The 26744-nt window shown below is 33.4% G+C and overlaps 1 protein-coding gene across 1 annotated transcript in view; it reads right to left on the bottom strand.

The window, feature by feature from the left end:
- Positions 1–2049: 2049 nt before the first annotated feature.
- The window catches only part of LOC139849857 (uncharacterized), a 31529-nt gene continuing 6834 nt past the window's right edge, over positions 2050–26744 (bottom strand). Inside the window, exons 3-4 of the mRNA XM_071839476.1 lie at positions 2629–2974; positions 2050–2421 (exon numbers count right to left, since the gene is read on the bottom strand). Of these exons, the coding sequence (XP_071695577.1) occupies positions 2050–2421; positions 2629–2974 (718 nt within the window). The remainder of the gene's footprint in view (positions 2422–2628; positions 2975–26744) is intronic.

Here is a 26744-nt window from a genome sequence, read left to right on the forward strand (position 1 = left end):
TGCACTATTAGAACTTATGAGGATAACATACTGACCTAGTAACCTTTGACTTAGGTTGACGACCTTTCGGACCGACTTACTACTTGCATACTTTCATTATCAACTTTACCGCTCTTATCACTGTGAGTTATAGCATCCCTTTTTACTTTAACTATTTTGGGACTGAGAATATATGCGCTTTTTACGTTTTACATACTAGGCACGAGTACTTAAACTTTATATATGTGTGGGTTATACAACGGCATAAACTTTCCCCTTAGCTCGGTAACGTTTAGTCATTGGTCTTTGAACCGGTGAATGCGAATCTTAGATACGGATCCATAGGGTTTGACATCCTCACTCGGGCTAGTCGCGCTAGCATTTAACGGGTGTTTAATACTTCGTAAACATACGCACTCGCCAAGTGTCTTTTTAGGGGGTTATAAACGTTAAGTTAGTTACCAAGTGCCCACGGATTAAGCATATACTTTATCATACTGATTTGAAATACTGATTTGAAACGCTGGTTTGAAGCACTGAAATCTCGTGACCTACATTACATTACTGATTACAGACAAACTATAGCTCACCAACATTCGTGTTGACTTTTTAAGCATGTATTTCTCAGGTGCTTAGACGTTGTTGCTTCCGCTCTTTAGACTTGCTGTCTTGGTGTTTAAAGTTGCTGTTAAGGACCTGCTGTGCTAGAATTCCGCTGCATTACTTAGAGATGTCTCAATCATGGAACTTTTCTTTTGCATTCGTAATTTATGTTATTTTCAAATAATGACTATGTAACGACCTTTGTGTCACGTTATCTTTTGTAAACGCTATCTTTTTATAAATGCAAAACTGGTTTTCAAACAGCATATAATGTTTGACCTTGTAATGATCCTGTTGTTGATGATCTGTACACGATGGTTTTGTACGGGGCGTCACAGGTTATGTAACTACGAATGATGATCGCGTGGGTGATTAAGCAGTGGCGGATCCAGGAAAATTTTTCACCGGGGGCGAAATTTTTTCTAAAACGTAGGAATTTTTTTTTGGCAAAATATAGAGTTTTTTGAGCAAAATTTGAAGGTTTTTGGGCAAAATACGAATTTTTTGGGACAAAATATGGAGGTTTTGAGGCAAAATATGAAAGGTTTGGGGCAAAAAAAAATTTTCACCGGGGGCAAAATCGAAAAACCGAAAAAATTTGCACTAAAATTTTGAAATCCACCGGGGGCGGGCGCCCCCTCTCTTATACACCGGATCCGCCTCTGTGATTAAGTCCCCCTAGGTGATCCCAAACTGATGTCCAAAAAAATATAAAAAAGTTTTGTGAACATTTGTAAGAAGTAAAATGTTCATATTTAGCAAGTCTGTTCATTTGTAAAAGGTATGTTCATTTGTAAAAAAACAAAAAAAAAAGTTGTCCTTATGTACAAAAAAATAAAAAGTTTATGTTTAAGTAAGTGTGTTCATTTATAAAAAGTGAAAGCTTTTTGTACTAATTTGTAATAAGTAAACTTTAGGTGTGTTTATTTGTAAAATAAAAACTTTATGTGAAGGATAGTAAAATAAAAACTTTTGTGCTTATTTGTAAGAACCCAAAAGTTTGCTATTTATGATTTTACGTTTCAGAAATTAAAACTTTATGTGAAAGATTGTAGAAATAAAAACTTTCATGCTCATTTGTAAGAACTCAAATGTTTATTATTGTGTTAGGAGGATTATTTTTTTTTATGGCAAACTCACAAATACCACTATACGAATTAATCACGAAATATTAGAGAAATTTAGATATTTACCCTTTGGTCTTTCATAAAAGTACATTATATATCTATATTGTTTCAAAAAACATGTGTATCGGCAGAGACATGTTAGCCCTGTGTTGACTTTGTCAACCCATCCAGCGGTCCCCGGTAGCCCACTGGAGCCTGGCGAAACACTATCACCCATTTCCCCACAGCCAGTGGCGGAACTTAAAGTTTCTGACTAGGAGGGCGAACATTAATTTTTTTAGTGTAGTACTTGAACAAAATAATCATCATCATAATTATATATGTGCGATAATAAAAATCATTACAATTCGGCTCGACGACCTTTGAGCATTTTAAATTCATCGATTACAGATTCAGAATTAAACTTTTCAGCAATTTCTCTTTCAATATAAACCACCAAATTATCCGCTAGAAATTCATCGGACATCTTGTTGCGAAGCCGATTCTTGCATATTTTCATCCCTAAAAATGCTCTCTCGGTTGTAGCAGTTGAAACGGGAATCGTTAAGATCAGTCGAATTAACCTGTCCAGCATATTATAGTTCTCGTGTTTCCAAGTTTCCACAAGACCTCTACATACTTCAGTAAGAGTTGATGCACCAATTAGCTTCGGGTTCTTTCCCAACTCAATATTAAACAACTCCAACTCAGATTTCAATCGGTTTCTCTCTTGCTATGTAAAATCTACAGGATAGTATTTCTCAACTAGAGAACAAAGATGATCAACATTTAACAATTTCGAGTCTTTTCTTGGAACTAAAGTGGAGCTAAGAGTTAATAACTCCATAGCTTGATCGTCAAATCTATTGTTTAGCTCTAACAACTGTGTGTCAAGTGTGCTAATGAAGACATCTACTCGATAATAATGTTCAAAAGTAACATGATTATCTTGTCGACGAGGGCGATATCGACCAGACTTGTATGGAGCGCTCAAATCAGGAATATCTACTTCGTGTTTCTCCGAAAATATTTTCACTCGTTCAAGTAAAGAATCCCATCCGTTATTTCTTAAATCATTAAGATACTCCTTTGTTGCTGTAACTAGCGTCATGGCATTGATAATATCTTGAGATTTCTTTTGCAAAGCTTGGGAAAGAAATTCAGTCTTTCCCAATATCTCCTTCATTAAGTGTAAAATCAACACGAACTCAAATGATTTTGTGTAACCATAAGCTGTATCAGCATCTCCACGTTGAGAAGAACAAGATCCATCATCAATTATTCCTCTAAGAACAACACGAGTAGAATTAAACATTGAAATCAAACTGCAAACTGAAGAAAAATGGGAACCCCAACGAGTATCACCTGCTCTTCTTAAGGTCCCAACCTAGTTAGCTCCTTTACCCGTTTCAATTTCACCAAGTTCCAATAAACATTCAGTTTCAAGAGCCTTTGCCTTTTGCAATTCATCATGACGTTTACTAGAAGCTGTCATAACCCGACCTTAACCATAAGGACGAATACAATAACATATGATTTCATCGCGAGGTATTGACCTCTATATGCGACGTTTTTCAAAAACTGCATTCGTTTTTACAATACAAACCATAACTTTTATTACAAATACAAGGTTTAAACAAGATAATAATGATTATCGTTTAGCGATAATCTTAGACTTACAAACTTTACATGTGATAATAACAATACGACTTCCAACATATTTTACATTACAAATCCTCCGATATGCAGTTTTATTTTTGACACAAATATGCATACTCAAGATCTTGCTTAAATTCAACATGTTGCAGCGGAAGCTTTTAGTTATCACCTGAGAATAAACATGCTTAAAACGTCAACATAAAGTTGGTGAGATATAAGTTTAATGCCGGCAGCGTTATAAATATAGACCACAAGATTTCATATATAAACGTTTTAATAAAGATATTCTAAGTTGTTGAGCACTTGATAACCATACTTAACATTTAATCAACGTCGCATATTCCCTTTATTATGAAATCTTACTACACCGTACCAAGTGTAGTCACCGAAATGAAGTACTATGCAACCGTTGAATACTGGTCGTCCAGTCCGGTTGGGGTTGTCAGGCCCGATAGATCTATCAACAGGATTCGCGTTTACAATACCTCATGTAAATAGTAGTTACCAAGTTTCAGGGAAGTATGCCAGTGGTACAACTCAACGTAGAATATATATTTTTAATCACTTGTGTTCATAACGTAAATCATAAAATGCATGTATTCTCATCCCGAAATATTTAGAGTTTAAAAGTGGGACTATATACTCACTTTTGCCTTGAAGGTATTTATCACGACTTGGTCTCCGATAGATATCACGAACCTAACCAATAACATATCAACATATTTTCTTTTTAAGTAATCGTTACATATATATATATATATATATATATATATATATATATATATATACTTTTAATACTTTTAATATTTTCTTAGTCCGTAGTTAGCAGTCCGATGTTAGTGGTCTACAATTAGTTGCTCAATAAAATAAATAAAGACCCCATCGTATTCGTATTGATCAGAATTAATCTTGACCCATGGTACCATGTTGTCAAATGACGTGTTGTGTACATAAAGTACCGTGTTGTCAAATGACGTGTTGCGTACAATCATAAGGTCTTATGATTAATCTTCTCGTGTTGTTTACGGGTGGTCCTGAAATATATAAAATCAAATCATAAGTAAATATAAATAAAATATCATATTAATTAGAAATATATGATTAATTTAATTTTTCTCCAAATATTTTCGTAGCTAAACTAGCTTCGCATACCCGATCTTGTTTTAGTCGTAGTTTCTTCATTACAACTCCGTTTTTGTTGGTTCAACTTGCCACTTCCTTGGATCGAGTCAAATTTTAAGAATATGAACTGAAAATACCTTAGGTTGTATTCAAAATCACAGGTTATAGGTCAAACTTTGGTGAAACTTATGAAAGTGATCATTTTCCATCATAAAAACAACATTTAATGATCATTTTTCTAAAAATACTTACACTTTGAGTTTGTAACGACCCGGAAATTTCCGACCAAATTTAAACTCTAATCTCTATATGGTTCCGACACGATAAGCAAAAACCCTAAAGTGACCCGCACTTTTTCGATCGTTCTATACTTATAAGATTAATATTTACATAAATTAAACCTTACCAACATGATAAGCAATCCTAATTGTTGAGACTTATGTTTTCGAAAAGAGATTTACACAACGTTTGACCGTCTAGTTTGACCGATGATATCACGAACTATACAATATATGATAATTATACGTTTGTGTATATATATGTATATATACATATTTAACATGATTAATGAATGTTTTAATATCTTATTTTGTATCAAAAACTATAAGTTATAAGTATATTTTGAAACTACTAACTTAAGTTTTCAAAACGATAACTATACGTAACGTTATTTGACATAAATACTTAAGACTTATAATGTTTATACATATATCGTATAAGTAATGTATTTACTCACTTTTAAGACTTAAATACATAAAATCATATAAGTGTATTCACAAAAGATAGCTATATTTGAATCCTCATTCCATTTTTCACAAAATTTCTATACGTATATCTAGAGTATTTGTACTCGTATCATACCTAGCTTCTATACGTATTTACTATTGGTATATACACATCAAATCACCACCTAACCAGCCCTTGTTACTACCCTAGGTATAAGGTAATTGCTTTTGTATTATTGTTTGACAAATACATAAGATTACAAACTAAAATTTTGTCATGTTATCCTTAAAGATCACATTTTTAGGAGTATATATGTATCATCATTTTGATTCATTTACTACTTCAATCTCCTAGCTAAAACACACACACTTATAACCCTTAAACACCTTCAACAATTCAGTAAAGTTCTAAGAAGATCTAGCTTCAAAAACCTTACATAAACACCATAAGAAAACCATACAAAAACACTTCAAGAAAACCTTCCAAGAACACCAACTTACTTCCAATCTTTCATCCACTTCTATCACCCTTTTGATTCTAGCTTCTTACTCCTCTCTTACAGCAAACTTGTCCAAGGAACTTGAGGTAGAATCTATGTTCATAACCTTATTCGATTCATATATATATAGCTATCATATTTTGTGGTACAAAAGTTTAACAACAAGAACATAGTTTGAATGTTTTCAAACTTGTTTGCAAACTAAATAGATCCTTCTAACTTAACTTTTAAAATACTTCAAGACCTGTAATATAACTTAAATATATGCTAATTTAATAAGGTAAAACTTGGTTTTTCAAAGTATAAGTATTTTTAGAAAAATGGTCATTAAATGATTTTTTTTTTGTAACAAAATGTTTAACTTCATATGTTTCACTAATGTTTCACCTATGCCGTATGATTTTGAATACAAACCAAGGTATTTTCAGTTCATAGTCTTAAAGAAGAACTCGATCCAAGAAGATGGCAATTTGAATCAACGAAAACGGATTTGTAACGAAGAAACTATGACCGAAACAAAATTGGTTATCATAGACTTGTGCAACTTCGGGACTAATTGGAAAAAAATTATATAAATCACATATTTCTAAGATAACATGATATTTTATATATATGTACTCATAATTCAATTTTATATGGTTCAGGATCACCCGTAAACAACACGAGAAGATTAATTATAAGATCCCATGTTTGTACGCAACACGTCATTTGACAACACCGGTACTTTATGTACGCAATACGTCATTTGACAACACCGGTACCGTGGGTCAAGATTAATCTCGACCAATTCATATACGTTGGGGTTTTATTTATTTCGTTGGGGGTTTGGTTTATTTCATTGCGGGTATATTAAACATCTAAAAATGAACCATTAAAATTGAATTACTAACAACGAAATGCTAACTACGGACTAAGGAATTATTCAAAGTATTAAAAGTATAACAAGTATATATATATATAACGTTTGTTTAAAAAGAAAAGGTATTGATATATTATATATGGATAGGTTCGTGATATCAACCGGAAGACCGAGTCAAATTATATATATCTTCGAGACAACAGTGAGTATATAGTCCCACTTTTAAACTCTAAATATTTCGGGATGAGAATACATGTATTTTATGTTTTACGATATGGACACAAGTAACTGAAAAATATGTTCTACGTTGAGTTGTACCACTGGCATACTTCCCTGTAGCTTGGTAACTAATATTTACAGCGGTATTGTAAACGCGAATCCTGTTGATAGATCTATCGGGCCTGACAACCCCAACCGGACTGGACGACCAGTATTCAACGGTTGCACAGTACTTCGTTTTGTGACTACACTTGGTACGGTGTAGTAAGATTTCATATTAAAGGGAATATGCGACGTGATTAATTGTTAAGTATGGTTACCAAGTGCTCAACCACTTAGAATATTTTTATTAAACTGTTTATATACGAAATCTTGTGGTCTATATTTATATCGCTGCCGGCATTAAACCTATATCTCACCAACTTTATGTTGACATTTTAAAGCATGTTATTCTCAGGTATGAATTAAGTCTTCCGCTGTGCATTAGCTCGTACTAAGGATACTACTTGAGGCCATTAAGGACCTATATCATAAGGCGTTGCATTCGAGTCATTGAAGTTCATAGAGACTATTATTAAGTAAATGGCGGTTTAGGTCATTTGAATATTATGAAATGTCAGGCGAATATGTCAATTCTGGATGTAACTATAGATTGCCTTTTAAGAATAAATACAACGTTTGTAAAATGTATCATATAGAGGGCAAGTACCTCGCGATGTTATCAACTTTTGTAATTCGTTTATAATCAATATGGACATCGTTCGGATGATTAGTTTCGGATCCTTTCAGTTGGTATCAGAGCGTTGGTCTTAGCGAACCAGGCCTTGCATTAGTGTGTCTAACTAGTAGTTGTTAGGATACATTAAGTGAGTCTGGACTTTGACCGTGTCTGCCTGTCAAAAGTTTTGCTTATCAATCCTAGTCGGAAATCATCTGCTTATCATCCTTAGGGAACTGCCTGCTTATCATTCTTAAGTCTAGACACGTCTTACTGCATTTAGTGCATCGATAGTGTATAGACAAAATTCATATCTTAGCGTATCTGTTACTATAGACATTGCCTGACGTATTTCAAAGATTCTCCGTAATTCATGGGATTTTGATATTATATATACATATGTAAATTATGTATTGAAGAGTACCAAACCCAACTCCTATAATCTATTCCAAACCAAAAATTCACTTCTCCGACTATACAAGATGGATTCTTCATCCAGTTCGAATTCCTCCGACTTCGATAGCTACGCCGATATGGATTTCCATTCGAGCTCCGAGAACAGCGTCACCGGAATGGATCAACCAATTTCCCATCATCTATTTTGGATGAATTGGGGATGGGTTCGTAATATACTAAATCTCTGGAGGCAAGAAGAAGGTGATCCATTCCATCCACCAAATTGTCCTCTTAACGATGAACCTGAAGCACTTACCGGCGAACCTATTCGAAACACCATTTTCTCGCTCATTTCTAGAGTATCTCGTCATGATTACATACTATCCCATATTTCGAATCTTGTTCATTCGCTCGTTCCAACCGTCAATCATCCCGGTATAATAGAAGAAGTCAACGAGCTTCGCGCTCGGGTAGTGGCTTTAGAAAATACGGTGCGAAGGTTACAAACACCAGCAGCAGCACCAGCAGCATAATCTATACCACCATCATCAACGCCGACAGTACTCTTGTCACCCCCAAAATCTCAACATCACAATCTGTATCTCGAATATCAACATCACACGACTCAATATCTATACTTCGAGTATGATCTTCGTTCTATATATCATTCTACATCGATTATCTTCGCTTTACGTATCGTATGACGATTATGTAATTTCTAAAGTCTTAGAGATTATGTAATCTAGAATTAACGATAAATCAAATGAGTTTAATATCTTATTGACTCATTAAATCTATGATTATCTCTGAAGAAAATATATATGCAAGTATATTTTCATAAAGATAGTAATTAAAAATTCCTTCGTACAAACTATTAATGATGAAAATATTTTAACGGGTGGGTAGTACCCGAGGAATATTTAGAATTCACATTAATAAGTTATATTGTACATTCTTGAATCTGATTCAACGGTCATTTGTTATTCTACTTACAACCATCGATATACGTATCCGTTCACCCCAGAATAACCATTTCCATTTAAATTTCATATTTGAATTTTTACCTATCCAAATCCAACAAGTGGCATAAAGAAGAAACATTGGACAATTAAAATGAAATAAAATGTTGATTATAACATATGAAACTAAACAATTCTTCAAGTTTGCCACTTGATTTCATCCTAAACCTCATTTGTACTTCGACAATTATAATCCTCATTCAAATCTTTTCATGATTCTTGAAAACACCTCGATCGAGAAGTTGAACCAGCCGCACCTCGTTTACGGAAGAAAGATTTATGCATACAGTGATGCACCTGAAAAATTTTCGAAACCGAAGTTATAGTTAAAACGTATCCGCGTCGAATTCCTTATCATTCATTATCAAAAACAATCATACGATTCCTTTTCAAGAAGCTAATTTTGTCACAGCTCCACTTCGACTTCTCAGTGAGACTACTCCTATTATAATCTCGATATTTATACTTTGTCCTTTCGCCGTTGTTACCGGAGAACCTTTTTCACAACATCATCAGCAGACGTACCAGCAACTCATTATCTCTTTGGCGAAATCCGCAATCAGTATTTTGAAAATCTCGTAGAAATTCTCCCAGTTATACCAAGAACGACTACCCCTAAGAATTACATATTTCGAATGTGAAGTTCTGAAAAACATCCTGAACTATGAAGTAGTTCTTGAAATGCTGAAGAAGCAGCAAAAACTGTAAACGACTTTAACAGTCAAAAGTTTAATGATGAAGTACATTGTGTTGGTAAAGGTTAGAAAAAGAGGAGAGTTGGAACTGGAAAACGGATTGAGCAAAGTATGAAGGAGGATGTAGATAAATCACAAGAACTGAATCTGCTTTCAAAGGATTCAAACGATTCAGTGCCTGCTGAAACCATTAGTAAAAACCCTACCCCTTATCCTAAACCTTTCCCGATGATATTCTTCATCATCATCTTATCTTAGATATTATAAGATATCTTCATATCTTCCGTTATACATATTCTCCATATTTCTGGAGATATTTTCACAACTATTCTTATCTGAGAATATTTATCTCTCTGTAATATCTGCGTTACAACATAAAAGAAACTGTGTTAGTTTCTAAGTTCTAAAACCTTCAAGTTTAAAATAGGAATGTTTTGAAGCAGTGTTGGGAACTGATGCATGAATTAGTATAATATAATGAAACTTGATCAACTTCATTATATTACAGTAAGTCATGTTAAGTTTCTAATGAAATGTGATGATTCACAGTACCATCATCATGTGCCATGTTACACGGCTCTTACATTCTATCCAATTCTCAAACATAATAGGAACATGTCATCCTGACAGTTCTATCTTTTCCGGGGTATTCTGGTAATTTGACAAATCAAAATTTGTCCTATTACCATTTCTTTCTTAGAGCATTAGCTATACTCATTTCGAATCTCATATCTACAAATTCCGGACCATTACTCGCTTGACTCGAAGTCAGGAAGAGAAAACGAAAGTATGAAGCTTTGAAAAATAATGAAGTATACAAAGGCCGAAAATCACCCAGGATTTACAAACCGTGTATATCAATACGTATTGCAACGTAAAGACACGGGAGAATTAAAAATATTATAATTCCGAGGAAAGGATAGAAGTAAATAGATTCTTCTGGCGATAAATGAAAGAGAAGAATGAAAGATATGAAAGTTAGAAGTATAACAATAATTAGAACGGGATGGAGCATTTAAAAGAATACTTTAAGGTATGAGTTGAAGGAGAAAGGATAGAAGATGTGAGTTGTGGAAATAAGGAAGAGAAGGAAATGGATTTATAGCAAAATATTCGACAAAGAAATCGAAACAGATCGCCGCACTAAATCAAAGAAGATCTTGATCGCCAAAGAACCAAATCTTATTACGTAAGATTTTCCATAAATTCCGGAAATCAATCCTAATCACGTCATCGGTTACAACAATTCTATATTTACTCATTTCACTCTTTTGTGATAGCTTCGCTCGTGCGTCCCACATAACCAAATCGTTTTATCTAAATCTTTCAATAATGATAAAATTTCATTATTACCTCATATTCGTCATGAAAACATTCCTATTGTTATTTATGACAACCTCTACCAAATTTCGAGGACGAAATTTCTTTAACGGATGGGTACTGTAACGACCCGGAAATTTCCGACCAAATTTAAACTCTAATCTCTATATGGTTCCGACACGATAAGCAAAAACCCTAAAGTGACCCGCACTTTTTCGATCGTTCTATACTTATAAGATTAATATTTACATAAATTAAACCTTACCAACATGATAAGCAATCCTAATTGTTGAGACTTATGTTTTCGAAAAGAGATTTACACAACGTTTGACCGTCTAGTTTGACCGATGATATCACGAACTATACAATATATGATAATTATACGTTTGTGTATATATATGTATATATACATATTTAACATGATTAATGAATGTTTTAATATCTTATTTTGTATCAAAAACTATAAGTTATAAGTATATTTTGAAACTACTAACTTAAGTTTTCAAAACGATAACTATACGTAACGTTATTTGACATAAATACTTAAGACTTATAATGTTTATACATATATCGTATAAGTAATGTATTTACTCACTTTTAAGACTTAAATACATAAAATCATATAAGTGTATTCACAAAAGATAGCTATATTTGAATCCTCATTCCATTTTTCACAAAATTTCTATACGTATATCTAGAGTATTTGTACTCGTATCATACCTAGCTTCTATACGTATTTACTATTGGTATATACACATCAAATCACCACCTAACCAGCCCTTGTTACTACCCTAGGTATAAGGTAATTGCTTTTGTATTATTGTTTGACAAATACATAAGATTACAAACTAAAATTTTGTCATGTTATCCTTAAAGATCACATTTTTAGGAGTATATATGTATCATCATTTTGATTCATTTACTACTTCAATCTCCTAGCTAAAACACACACACTTATAACCCTTAAACACCTTCAACAATTCAGTAAAGTTCTAAGAAGATCTAGCTTCAAAAACCTTACATAAACACCATAAGAAAACCATACAAAAACACTTCAAGAAAACCTTCCAAGAACACCAACTTACTTCCAATCTTTCATCCACTTCTATCACCCTTTTGATTCTAGCTTCTTACTCCTCTCTTACAGCAAACTTGTCCAAGGAACTTGAGGTAGAATCTATGTTCATAACCTTATTCGATTCATATATATATAGCTATCATATTTTGTGGTACAAAAGTTTAACAACAAGAACATAGTTTGAATGTTTTCAAACTTGTTTGCAAACTAAATAGATCCTTCTAACTTAACTTTTAAAATACTTCAAGACCTGTAATATAACTTAAATATATGCTAATTTAATAAGGTAAAACTTGGTTTTTCAAAGTATAAGTATTTTTAGAAAAATGGTCATTAAATGATTTTTTTTTTGTAACAAAATGTTTAACTTCATATGTTTCACTAATGTTTCACCTATGCCGTATGATTTTGAATACAAACCAAGGTATTTTCAGTTCATAGTCTTAAAGAAGAACTCGATCCAAGAAGATGGCAATTTGAATCAACGAAAACGGATTTGTAACGAAGAAACTATGACCGAAACAAAATTGGTTATCATAGACTTGTGCAACTTCGGGACTAATTGGAAAAAAATTATATAAATCACATATTTCTAAGATAACATGATATTTTATATATATGTACTCATAATTCAATTTTATATGGTTCAGGATCACCCGTAAACAACACGAGAAGATTAATTATAAGATCCCATGTTTGTACGCAACACGTCATTTGACAACACCGGTACTTTATGTACGCAATACGTCATTTGACAACACCGGTACCGTGGGTCAAGATTAATCTCGACCAATTCATATACGTTGGGGTTTTATTTATTTCGTTGGGGGTTTGGTTTATTTCATTGCGGGTATATTAAACATCTAAAAATGAACCATTAAAATTGAATTACTAACAACGAAATGCTAACTACGGACTAAGGAATTATTCAAAGTATTAAAAGTATAACAAGTATATATATATATAACGTTTGTTTAAAAAGAAAAGGTATTGATATATTATATATGGATAGGTTCGTGATATCAACCGGAAGACCGAGTCAAATTATATATATCTTCGAGACAACAGTGAGTATATAGTCCCACTTTTAAACTCTAAATATTTCGGGATGAGAATACATGTATTTTATGTTTTACGATATGGACACAAGTAACTGAAAAATATGTTCTACGTTGAGTTGTACCACTGGCATACTTCCCTGTAGCTTGGTAACTAATATTTACAGCGGTATTGTAAACGCGAATCCTGTTGATAGATCTATCGGGCCTGACAACCCCAACCGGACTGGACGACCAGTATTCAACGGTTGCACAGTACTTCGTTTTGTGACTACACTTGGTACGGTGTAGTAAGATTTCATATTAAAGGGAATATGCGACGTGATTAATTGTTAAGTATGGTTACCAAGTGCTCAACCACTTAGAATATTTTTATTAAACTGTTTATATACGAAATCTTGTGGTCTATATTTATATCGCTGCCGGCATTAAACCTATATCTCACCAACTTTATGTTGACATTTTAAAGCATGTTATTCTCAGGTATGAATTAAGTCTTCCGCTGTGCATTAGCTCGTACTAAGGATACTACTTGAGGCCATTAAGGACCTATATCATAAGGCGTTGCATTCGAGTCATTGAAGTTCATAGAGACTATTATTAAGTAAATGGCGGTTTAGGTCATTTGAATATTATGAAATGTCAGGCGAATATGTCAATTCTGGATGTAACTATAGATTGCCTTTTAAGAATAAATACAACGTTTGTAAAATGTATCATATAGAGGGCAAGTACCTCGCGATGTTATCAACTTTTGTAATTCGTTTATAATCAATATGGACATCGTTCGGATGATTAGTTTCGGATCCTTTCAGAGTTAAACCATGAAATTTTTATGTGTTGACATATTCATAAGAAATATCATTTTTCCAGAATGTGAACTTCCAATTCAAAGCTTAAGATGGTTTTTAATTATCCAACCCAAAACAACCCCCGGTTGCACTCCGACGACGTAGATTCAGTTTTTAAGGTGTTCTTTGTAAAACCAAGTTATATCTTGTTAAGTTAGCATATCATTATGATATATTACAGGTCTTGAAGTATTTTAAAAGTCAAGTTAGAAGGATCTATTTAGTTTGCGAACAAGTTTGAAATCATTCAAACTATGTTCTTGTTGTTAAAATTTTATACCACAAAATAAGATAGCTATATGAATATGAATTGAATAAGATTATGAATAAGGTTACTACCTCAAGTTACTTGGACAAAGTTACTTTAAGAGATGAGAAAAATCCTAAAATCAAAAGAGTGGTGGAGTTGGATTGAAAGGTTGGAAGTAAACTTGTTTACTTGGAAGGATTATTGAAGTTTTCTTGTAAGGAATTTATTATGATGATTAAGGCTTGTTTTTGAAGCTAGATCTTCATGGTTATTTGCTGAGATTGTGAAGAAAACTTAAGGTTCCTAAGAGTATATTTTTGGTTAGAGAAAATGTGTAGTAAAAATGAAATTGGAATGGAGTATAAATGGTGGTGAAAAGATGTATAAATTTGTAATATTGTGCAAAAGTCTTGTAATATGCCAAATTGATTAATCATGCATGCTAAGATCCAAAATTGGCTGACTCATGGCTGCTAATAAAGTGATTGTGATGTGTATATACTAATAGTAAATACGTATAGGAGCTGGGTATGATACGAGTACATATACTCTAGGTATACGTGTAGAAATTTTGAGGAAACGGAACGAGAATTCAAATATAGCTATCTTTTATAAATATACTTATATTGTTTTATGTATATAAGCCCTTTAAAAGTGATTAAATACATATTTATACGATACTTGTATAAGTATTATAGGTTAAAGGTATATATGTCAAATAACGTTACGTATAGTTATCATTTTGAAAACTTAAGTTAGTAGTCTCAAAGTATACTTATAACTTATTGTTATTAGTACACAATGAGATGTTAAACCATTCTTAGATCATGTTAAATATATATAAATACATATATATACACAAACGTATAATTATCGTTTGTTATATAGTTCGTGATATCATCGGTCAAATTGGACGGTCAAACGTTGTGTAAAACTCTTTTTAAAAACATAAATCTCAACAATTTAGATTACTTATCATATTGGTAAGGTTTAATTTATGTAAATATTAATCTCATAGGTATAAAATGATCGGAAAAATCCGGGTCGTTACAGTACCTACCCGTTAAATAAATTTCGTCCCGAAATTTTAAAATTGTACCTATTTTGCGTTCTCGGGAAACAAATGTGGGTACTTTCGTTTCATCTGATCCTCTCGTTCCCAAGTAAACTTGAGACCCCTTCGAGCATTCCAACGAACCTTAACGATCGGTTTGTTGCTCTGCTTGAGTTATTTAACTTCACGGTCCATGATTTCGACTGGTTCTTCTATGAATTGTAGTTTCTCGTCGACTTAGATTTCTTCAAGAGGAATGGTGAGATCTTCCTTTGCAAGACATTTCTTAAAGTTTGATACGTGAAATGTATTATGTACTCCAGCGAGTTGTTGCGGTAACTCGAGTCGATAAGCTACCGGTCCAATGCGTTCGATGATCTTGAACGGGCCTACATACCTTGGGTTCAGTTTACCCCTTTTACCGAAACGTATTACACCTTTACAAGGTGACACCTTTAACATAACCATGTCACCGATCTGAAACTCTAATGGTTTCCTTCGGACATCGGCGTAGCTCTTTTGGCGACTACGGGCTGTTTTCAATCTCTCCTTGATTTGTACTATCTTCTCGGTCGTTTCGTGTATGATCTCGGGACCAGTTAATTGTTGATCTCCTACTTCATTCCAACAGATAGGGGATCTACACTTCCTTCCATACAATGCTTCGAATGGTGCAGCTTTAATGCTCGCATGATAACTGTTATTATACGAGAATTCTGCTAATGGTAGATATTTATCCCATCCGTTTCCAAAATCGATCACACATGCCCTGAGCATGTCTTCAAGAGTCTGAATTGTTCTTTCACTCTGCCCGTCAGTTTGTGGATGATATGCGGTGCTCATATCCAAACGAGTTCCCAGTGCCTCCGGTAGTGATTGCCAGAACTTTGATGTAAATCTACTATCACGATCAGATATAATGGAAATAGGTATTCCATGCCTTGAAACAATTTCCTTTATATACAATCGTAATAGTTTCTCCATTCTATCCGTTTCCTTTATAGGCAAGAAATGTGCAGATTTGGTGAGACGATCAACTATTACCCAAATGGTGTCATAACCCCAAGCAGTCTTAGGTAACTTTGTGATGAAATCCATCGTAATACCATCCCATTTCCATTCTGGGATTTCTGATTGTTGAAGTAACCCTGACGGCTTCTGGTGTTCTGCTTTGACTTTGGAACAAGTTAAACATTCCCCACCATATGTTGCAACATCTGTCTTTAAATTAGGCCACCAATAATGCGTCTTAAGATCTTGATACATCTTTCCAACTCCAGGATGTATCGAGTATCTTGTCTTATGTGCCTCATTCAATATCAACTTCCTTAATCCACCCAACTTCGGTACCCAAATACGGTTTGCAAAATATCGAATTCCATATTCCCGTATAACGAGTTGCTTCTCATATTTTTTCATTATTTCATTTCCTATGTTTTCTTTAGTAAGGGATTCTCGTTGAGCCTCTTTGATTTGTGAGTTGAGATTCATGCGAATTTTTATGTTCATCGCTCGTACTCGAATTGGTTCCCGTTCCTTTCTGCTTAAAGCGTCGGCCACTACATTCGCTTTCCCGGGATGATAGCGAATTTCACAATCATAGTCGTTTATCAGCTCGACCCACCTACGTTGCCTCATGTTCAGCTGTTTCTGATCGAAGATATGTTGAAGGCTTTTATGATCGGTAAACACAGTGCATTTAACCCCATATAAGTAGTGTCTCCATATCTTCAATGCAAACACTACTGCTCCCAGTTCTAGATCATGCGTCGTGTAATTCCGCTCGTGAATCTTCAATTGACGAGATGCGTATGCAATAACTTTCTTTCGTTGCATAAGGACGCAACCAAAACCTTGTCGCGAAGCGTCACAATATATCTCAAAATCATCGTTCCCTTCAGGTAACGATAAAATAGGCGCCAGTCAACTTCTTCTTTAGTAATTGAAATGCACTATCCTGCTCAGAAGTCCATTCGTACTTCTTTCCTTTTTGTGTTAACGCTGTTAATGGTTTAGCTATTCGAGAAAAATCTTGAATAAACCTTCTATAATAACCAGCTAAACCCAAAAATTGGCGTATCTGCGTTGGTGTCTTAGGAGTCTCCCATTTTTCAATGGCCTCAATTTTAGCTGGATCAACCTGAATTCCTTTGCTACTAACAACGTGGCCAAAAAATTGCACTTCTTTCAACCAAAATGCACACTTAGAAAATTTGGCGTATAACTGTTCTTTTCTTAACAATTCTAATACCAACCTTAAATGCTGCTCATGCTCTTGCTCACTCTTGGAATAGATAAGAATATCGTCAATGAAAACGATAACAAACTTATCTAAATACGGACTACAAACTCGATTCATGAGGTCCATGAATACAGCTGGCGCATTAGTCAACCCAAACGGCATAACCAAAAATTCGTAATGACCGTAGCGTGTCCGAAAAGCAGTTTTTGGAATGTCTTCCTCCTTAACACGTAGTTGATGATAGCCCGACCTTAGGTCGATTTTTGAGTAAACACATGATCCTTGCAATTGATCAAATAAGTCATCAATTCTCGATAGTGGATACCGATTCTTGATAGTTAACTTATTTAATTCACGATAATCTATACACATTCGGAAAGATCCGTCTTTCTTCTTGATGAATAAAATCGGAGCTCCCCACGGTGAAGTACTTGGTCGTATGAATCCACGGTCCAGTAATTCTTTTAACTGACTCTGAAGTTCTTTTAACTCAGACGGTGTAAGTCTATATGGAGCACGGGCAACCGGTGCAGCTCCTGGTACAAGATCTATTTGAAATTCTACAGATCTAAATGGAGGTAATCCCGGCAACTCTTCCGAAAATACTTCAGGAAAATCTCTTGCCACAGGCACGTCATTGATGCTCTTCACTTTTTCCTTCGTTTAGACCTTATTAACATGTGCTAAGATAGCATAGCACCCTTTCTTCAAGCACTTTTGAGCTTTCAAACAACTAATGAGTTTTAGCTTTGAGTTACCTTTCTCTCCATAAATCATTACTGGCGTTTTATCCTTACGAGGAATGCGAATTGCCTTCTTGGCGCACACAACTTCAGCTCCTATTTTGGACATCCAGTCCATGCCGACTATTACATCAAAACTTCCTAATTCTACGGGTATCAAATCAATCTTAAATGTTTCTCCGGCTAAATTTATTTTACAATCACGGCAAATTTTATCGGCTTTAATTAGTTTACCATTAGCTAACTCAATCATGTACTTAGCATCTAGAGGTAATGATGAACAATTCAATTTAGCATGAAAGTCTCTACACACGTAACTTCTATCGGCACCAGTATCAAATATAATAGACGCAGATAAGTTATTAATGGTAAACGTACCCGTAACAAGCTCCGGGTCTTCATACGCCTCTCTAGCATTAATAACAAATGCTCTTCCACGTGCAGATCCGTTATTCTTCTCTGGATTCGGGCACTGACTCTTATAATGACCCTGTTTCCCACACCCATAACAAGTAACAGTGGCCAAGGCAGTTCTATTTGCATTGGTGGCAGGAGTTTTGGTACCGTTTGTATTTGTAGCGGGAACCCTACAATCTTCAGCAAGATGACCTTTTCGATTACAATTGTTGCACACCACATTACAATAACCAGAGTGATGTTTGTGGCATCTGTTACATAAAGGATTTCGTCCCTTGTAACCTGAGTTCGAACCGCTACCCGCACCTTGCGTGGTTTCTTGTTTCTTGTTGGATTGTTGATGATTACCTTCCCACTTTATTTTGTTTCCCGATGTCTTGACATCGGTGTTCTTATCCAGAACAATCTGGTCCATCAACTCGTTCGCCATGGTGATAGCTTTATGAATAGTCTTGGGTTTGGATGCTGTAACATTTGCCTTGACCTTTTGATGTGTGCAGCGGGGTGTACGAAATAGTACTATATTTTACTACGAAATACGTTACAAATTACACAAGTTTTAATTATTTATTTACAAATGGGATATACCTAAACCTTGCTACAACACTATAGGCAGTGTACCTAATCGTAGAGTAGTATAGTTTTTAGTAAGTCTGGTTCGTTCCACAGGGAGACGGTTACACTATATTTTTAAACAACTATATTTGTACAAAAATATATAAATATATATATAATAATATATAAAAGGGGGGTTTACCGTTTAATGACCGGTTTGTCGATTTTATATTTTAAGCGAAGCGTAAAGTAAATTTAATTAACAAAATAAAATAAATAACAAAAAATATAAATGACGAATAATTAAAGGTGCGATGAAATATAAAATAAAATAATTATGCTTATTTAAACTTCCGTAATCATGATATTTGACGTGTTGATTTTAATTTTATGCCCATGGGTTAATTGTCCTTTGTCCTGGATTATTTAATATGTCCGTCTGGTTTTTGTCCATAACAGTCCATCAGTCATAAATATAAAGTGCGAGTATCCTCGTCAAATTATCCTTATACTCGAAGTTAAATATTCCAACTAATTGGGGACTTAAACTGTAACAAGGTTTTAATACTTTGTTTAATAATTACACCAGGATATCGACTGCGTGTAACCCAAGGTTTTAATACTTTGTTAACAATTACGCCAAGTGTCCTTGTACATAATTTTACCCCTGTTTTAATAATTCCATAGACTATTAATCCATTCCCGTGTCCGGTTAAATGAACGATTATTCGTACATATAAATACCCCGCCCATCGTGTCCGATCGAGTGTATATGGTTATTTATAGGGAAGTCCAATTGTAAATCTTTATATTAAAATTAACAAACTATCATTTAGTTAAACAAATATAAAGCCCATTAATAGCCCATAGTCTAATTTCCACAAGTGTCGTTCTTTTGTCCAAACCCCAATTATGGTACAAAGCCCAATTACCCAATTTTAATATTTTTAGCCCAACATCATGATTACTTCGGATTAAATAAGCATAATAATAACTTAAGTACGAGACATTAATTTAAAAAGGAGAACATAACTTACATTGAGTATTTATCGCGTAGTGTTACACGGACAGAATTTCGACTTCAAAAACCCGTAAAATAACCTTTGCATAACCCAAAACTAATCTAATATAAAACTACACTATATATATATATATATATATATATATATATATATATATATATATATATATATATATATATATATATATATAATATATATATATATATTTATTATTTATGTTACAGAGGAAGAGATATATGAATATCGTGTTTAAACTCGGCCAGAATTCGTTGCATTTATAGGACATTTTTGAAATTTCAAACTCCGCGAGTCGTGGAGTTTTAAGCCTTCAAACTCCGCGAGTCGTGGAGTTTGATTTTTCAGCTCACAATTTTTTGGATCTTAGCTTGTCGACGTAATTAAATAATAATATAATATATAAATAATTTTAAGAATTATTTAAATATTATATTTTATTTATGTGCATAGTTGACTTGTAATTTTTGCACCGTTGCATCGCGCGTTGAGAGTTGACTCATGTCCCGGTTCCGGATTTTCGAACGTCCTTGCGTACAATTTAATATCTTGTACTTTGCGTTTTGTAACTTGTACTCTTGTCATTTTTAGACGTTTTTCATCAATAAATTGAACCTTTTGAATTGTATCTTGTACATTTGAGCTTTTTGGACGTTTGTGTCTTCAAATCTTCGTTTTCGCCTTTTGTCTTCGCACTTATTTATTTAAACAATTACAATGAAAATATAATACAATTACATATGAAAACCTATTATTTAGGAGGGATATTGCTATGAAATATATGTTCCTTTTTGGCCTTATCAAATATCCCCACACTTGAGCGTTGCTTGTCCTCAAGCAATACAGAACTTGAAATAAAAACATACATGAATCACTTTTTTATTCATCACACTTTGTACATCAGTGATTTTGATATGGTGGTATAAACAATGATAGTAACGATAGAACCATGGTTAAAGGTGGGTGTGTCATCCACAGTTGCCTCGGGTTTAGGTCAACGACACTTGCAATCAAATAGCCGATTTACTTTCGGTTTCTAAAGCAAAGTGCACATTTGAAAGGCGGTTTACAGTCCCACATGACTATGAAAATTTAGATCCGTTAGGAAATTGGATCTTTATGAAAACATTTGATCTTTTGAAAATTTACGCTAGATTTTACCCTAGACAGGTTTTCCGAAATAACCCTTCACCGGTGTTGCAAAATATTTTTGTAGGTTTTGTGGGTTTTAGGTTTGAAAATTTTAGCTCAAAACTTATGGTTTTGTGTTACCCACTTGCTAACCTTGTATTAGGAAAGCAACACGTCCAGTTTACTTGTCTCGTATATTACCTTTCGGTAAACTACCGTCCGGTTGTAAAGGAAAGCGATGAACAAGCAACTGTTAAGGCAATGTCCCGTGACTTGCTTTTGATTATGGTCTATAAACGTGTCGGATGCTAGTACTATCCTTTGTAGGAGCAATAGTAAAGATTATCCTATGATTTTTTGGTCTGGCACAAGGTCCTGTCTCCGACCATGCTATGCAACCACCGTTCTTACGGTTGACACCCGATTTGGTTCAGGTAACCTAATGAATTCTAGGTGAATTCCTAGGATTTTACGTTTAATGGTAATGAACGCATTGAAAATGGGTTTTCAGAAAACAAATCGTTTTTAATTTGATCAAAATATTTTCTCGTTCAAGCTCGAGTTTAGATATCATCGAATTCCATGAGTTTGTAATTCTCAATCTTTAAGGTCAATCTCAAGGATTGAGTAATATCAGTCTTAAAAGCTGATTTTTAATCTTTAAGGAGATTATCCTTTCTGGGGATCTGGTTCATTAGTCTTATCAAGCTAATTTGCACGGTGCCCCCCCATTGTACGAGATAAATTCTTCTCATGGTTAGGATAAATCTGACCACCTGGCGACCCTGTTTGATGCTGAGGTCCGTGGATTTCCTGCTGATTTTAGTGATGACTTTTCTAGATTTTTCGTCAACCTACAGCTGGTCTGGACGACAACTTCTTGACCTAAATCAAGAAGCGCGTGTCTTTTTCGGAAGACTTTACTTCCTTTTAATGATGGAATTGATTCATCGTGTAGATCCATCTTTCATTACAGTAAATCGGGTAAAACAGTTTAATTTAGTCCAAAACAAAAGTACCTGCAATAAACTTTACAGAAACATGTGATAGATAGTTTTTAATTGAATAACTTGGTACATTCTCCCCACACTTGGCTTTTTTCATGCTTCTTTTTATATCCTAATAAATAAATTCAAGCGTTTTAGTTGTTTCTCAATTTATGTCCTTTCCGAGGTAACGATAATTTCGGCATTAACACCTAGTTTTATCGTTCATAAATATGTATAAACATGATTTTGAATTCATTTATTTGAAATTTTTTAAAATTTTCACAAAATTTGATAAATAAACCAAGTGCAAACCCGAGAGAATTTATAACCCTTCCCCACACTTGAGATCATGCAATGCCCTCATTTGCATGAAATCAGACTATAATTATAAATTCATGAGGGTGATTAGTGTAGAAAAGTGATAAAAAATACTCATTTTGTAATTACAAAGCACATCGAATGATAGATGGTGTGCCTCATCGTTCATTCCTTCTTGTTTTATCACACATGTTTTTCTTCAAAAACGGATGCTTTTCTGAACTGTTTGCTAATATTTGAAAATGCGTCTTTTACCCTTACTTATTATGCATGTTTATTTAACGAGTTATGCACTAACCCGAACCCCTAATTTAACGTTAAGTGGGGTTAGACTTCCCCACACTTAGCTTACGACATGGGAAGTCGGTAGAATAAGTTCCACGAATTAAAATAGTGAGCCAGTTATTTACATCTCGGGTGGTATAAAATATATCAATGGGTTTAAAGTTTAGACTCACCCGATCGTCACTACTTAATTCTTTTTTAAGTGTAGCTTTTAGTAAATGGATATGTCTCTTTTCTGGTTCTTGGTCAAATGGATCGATATACACCGACATATATATTATAGGGTGGACAATTCCTAACATTTCCTTCCTTTTATTCTCGGGATTAAAGGTTTCACCTCTATTACCCAATTGGGTGAAATCTGAGGTGTCATTATCTATTACAGCTCGTAGTTCATCTTCGATAGATGACTCATCTATTGAGAATATTGGGTTGGAAGGTTGTGGAATGGTGAATTTCGGGATCGAAGTAGATTCTTCTTCATTAACGGTACTTATCGGTCCCACTATTTTGGTCTCGGGGGTAAAATTTTCAACATTATCGTTTTTCCAAGAATACCAATTTGTCACCCTTACTTCTTCTTCATTCATTGATTGGTCGATGATTTCGTAGGTAGAGGCTAATGTATCAATATGTTGTGAAATTGGTAAAGCTGAATAAAAAGTATCATCGGGATAGTTGGTGATTTCGGAGCTCTCGAATTCATCAAAATTCGATGATATGAGATTTTCTTGCACACGACTCCTCAGATCAACAGGTGTGTAATATGATAGAGTTTCAGCTTGCCTATTTACAAACTCTCTCATTTGTTCATTTTGAGCATCAAGTTCTTCGAGTTTGATTTTCATATTGTCTAATAAATTTTTAGACACATAATTTTCCTCGTCTACTGGTTGTTGAGTTTGGAAATATTCTTGGGAATAATCCCAATTTGAATTGTATTCTTCATAATCATTCCATTCAGATTCCGTGGGTGCGTAATTTTCCATAGGAACGTAATAATAACATTCCCATGTTGAGTGATAATCTCCACAGATTTCACAACCAGTTATTGTTTCGTCATTCGTGATCCAAGATTGACTGAACGAATTGTCATCAACACCCGTTTGAGAGTATTGATTTAATTGATTTTGGATATCAAAAAGAGTTTCCATAGCCTTGTTTTCAAAATTTTCCATTTTATTGCGATGGCCAAATTTTAGCTACAATGTGGTGCATTTACTAATTATCCTATTAGTTATAAAAATAGAAAAACTTATATAAGTTGTCCAATTAATAGACTTTTCTGCTTTTGCCCACGTTTCGAATAGCCAAAAGATGCAGCAGGGAGCCAGAACCCTTTAAATCGGAAGCTCACAACTCAGCCACTAACAAATCCAACTATTACTATGAAGCAGAAAATTGTCAACGTCCATTAATTTAACCACTTAAATAATTTTTCTTTCCGTTTGAGATATTAGATAAGAAATAGAGAAAATTTCTAAGTCCTAAAAACTAAAGCGTCGAGAAATAAGAAAGAAAAAGAATGCGCGTCGAAAAACGTCGAAAAATAAAAATAAGAAAATAGCGCGTCGTAACTTAAAAGTTTAAAAATTATATCTAAAAAGTTGCGCCTAAAGGTCTAAAGGTAAATGCAATTTTATTCAGGAAACGTCAATTACTTAAAGGCACTAAAATCTATTTAAAACTAAAGCGAAAAACGGCGTCACAAAATTCCAAAACGCCTAAATCTTAATCTAAAGAAAAAGCACTTAAGGGATTTTATGGCAAAACCTAAGAATCTATACATATAAAATAACTACGAAAAAACTAATTTTAAAACTAATTGCGAACGAAAAATATACAAAATATTACAATTACACTAAATAAAAGGATACAAATTATAAAAAGTGATAAAATTACTTATTTTTATAAAAAAATATTATTTTTATATTTTTATTTTTATATTTTATAAAAGTATTAATTTTTTATATATTAAAACTAAATATAATTAATTATAACTAATTAATTTAAAAACTTAAACTAAATAATAATAATAATAATAATAATAATAAAGTAATTAGGGTTAAATAATAATAGTAATTAATAATACCCCGTAATTAATGCTTTTTAGGGTTTCTTTGTGGCCTGACAGGGCGGCTCCGCGAGTCGTGGAGTTTTAAGCCTGCAAACTCCGCGAGTCGTGGAGTTTGAAAAACGTTTTTTTTTTAAATAATTTTATATTGTTTTTCTAAATATATATATAAATATATTTATACAAAAATAAATTAAAAATATAGAGTTTCGCCGATTTCCCCGGCAGCGGCGCCAAAAACTTGATGTGTGCAGCGGGGTGTACGAAATAGTACTATATTTTACTACGAAATACGTTACAAATTACACAAGTTTTAATTATTTATTTACAAATGGGATATACCTAAACCTTGCTACAACACTATAGGCAGTGTACCTAATCGTAGAGTAGTATAGTTTTTAGTAAGTCCGGTTCGTTCCACAGGGAGACGGTTACACTATATTTTTAAACAACTATATTTGTACAAAAATATATAAATATATATATAATAATATATAAAAGGGGGGTTTACCGTTTAATGACCGGTTTGTCGATTTTATATTTTAAGCGAAGCGTAAAGTAAATTTAATTAACAAAATAAAATAAATAAAAAAAATATAAATGACGAATAATTAAAGGTGCGATGAAATATAAAATAAAATAATTATGCTTATTTAAACTTCCGTAATCATGATATTTGACGTGTTGATTTTAATTTTATGCCCATGGGTTAATTGTCCTTTGTCCTGGATTATTTAATATGTCCGTCTAGTTTTTGTCCATAACAGTCCATCAGTCATAAATATAAAGTGCGAGTATCCTCGTCAAATTATCCTTATACTCGAAGTTAAATATTCCAACTAATTGGGGACTTAAACTGTAACAAGGTTTTAATACTTTGTTTAATAATTACACCAGGATATCGACTGCGTGTAACCCAAGGTTTTAATACTTTGTTAACAATTACGCCAAGTGTCCTTGTACATAATTTTACCCCTGTTTTAATAATTCCATAGACTATTAATCCATTCCCGTGTCCGGTTAAATGAACGATTATTCGTACATATAAATACCCCGCCCATCGTGTCCGATCGAGTGTATATGGTTATTTATAGGGACGTCCAATTATAAATTTTTATATTAAAATTAACAAACTATCATTTAGTTAAACAAATATAAAGCCCATTAATAGCCCATAGTCTAATTTCCACAAGTGTCGTTCTTTTGTCCAAACCCCAATTATGGTACAAAGCCCAATTACCCAATTTTAATATTTTTAGCCCAACATCATGATTACTTCGGATTAAATAAGCATAATAATAACTTAAGTACGAGACATTAATTTAAAAAGGAGAACATAACTTACATTGAGTATTTATCGCGTAGTGTTACACGGACAGAATTTCGACTTCAAAAACCCGTAAAATAACCTTTGCATAACCCAAAACTAATCTAATATAAAACTACACTATATATATATATATATATATATATATATATATATATATATATATATATATATATATATATATATATATATATATATATATATATATATATATATATATATATATATATATATATATATATATATATATATATTTATTATTTATGTTACAGAGGAAGAGATATATGAATATCGTGTTTAAACTCGGCCAGAATTCGTTGCATTTATAGGACATTTTTGAAATTTCAAACTCCGCGAGTCGTGGAGTTTTAAGCCTTCAAACTCCGCGAGTCGTGGAGTTTGATTTTTCAGCTCA

The sequence above is a fragment of the Rutidosis leptorrhynchoides genome, chromosome 5 (genome assembly GCF_046630445.1).
Source record: "Rutidosis leptorrhynchoides isolate AG116_Rl617_1_P2 chromosome 5, CSIRO_AGI_Rlap_v1, whole genome shotgun sequence".
NCBI classification, from domain to species: Eukaryota; Viridiplantae; Streptophyta; class Magnoliopsida; order Asterales; family Asteraceae; genus Rutidosis; species Rutidosis leptorrhynchoides.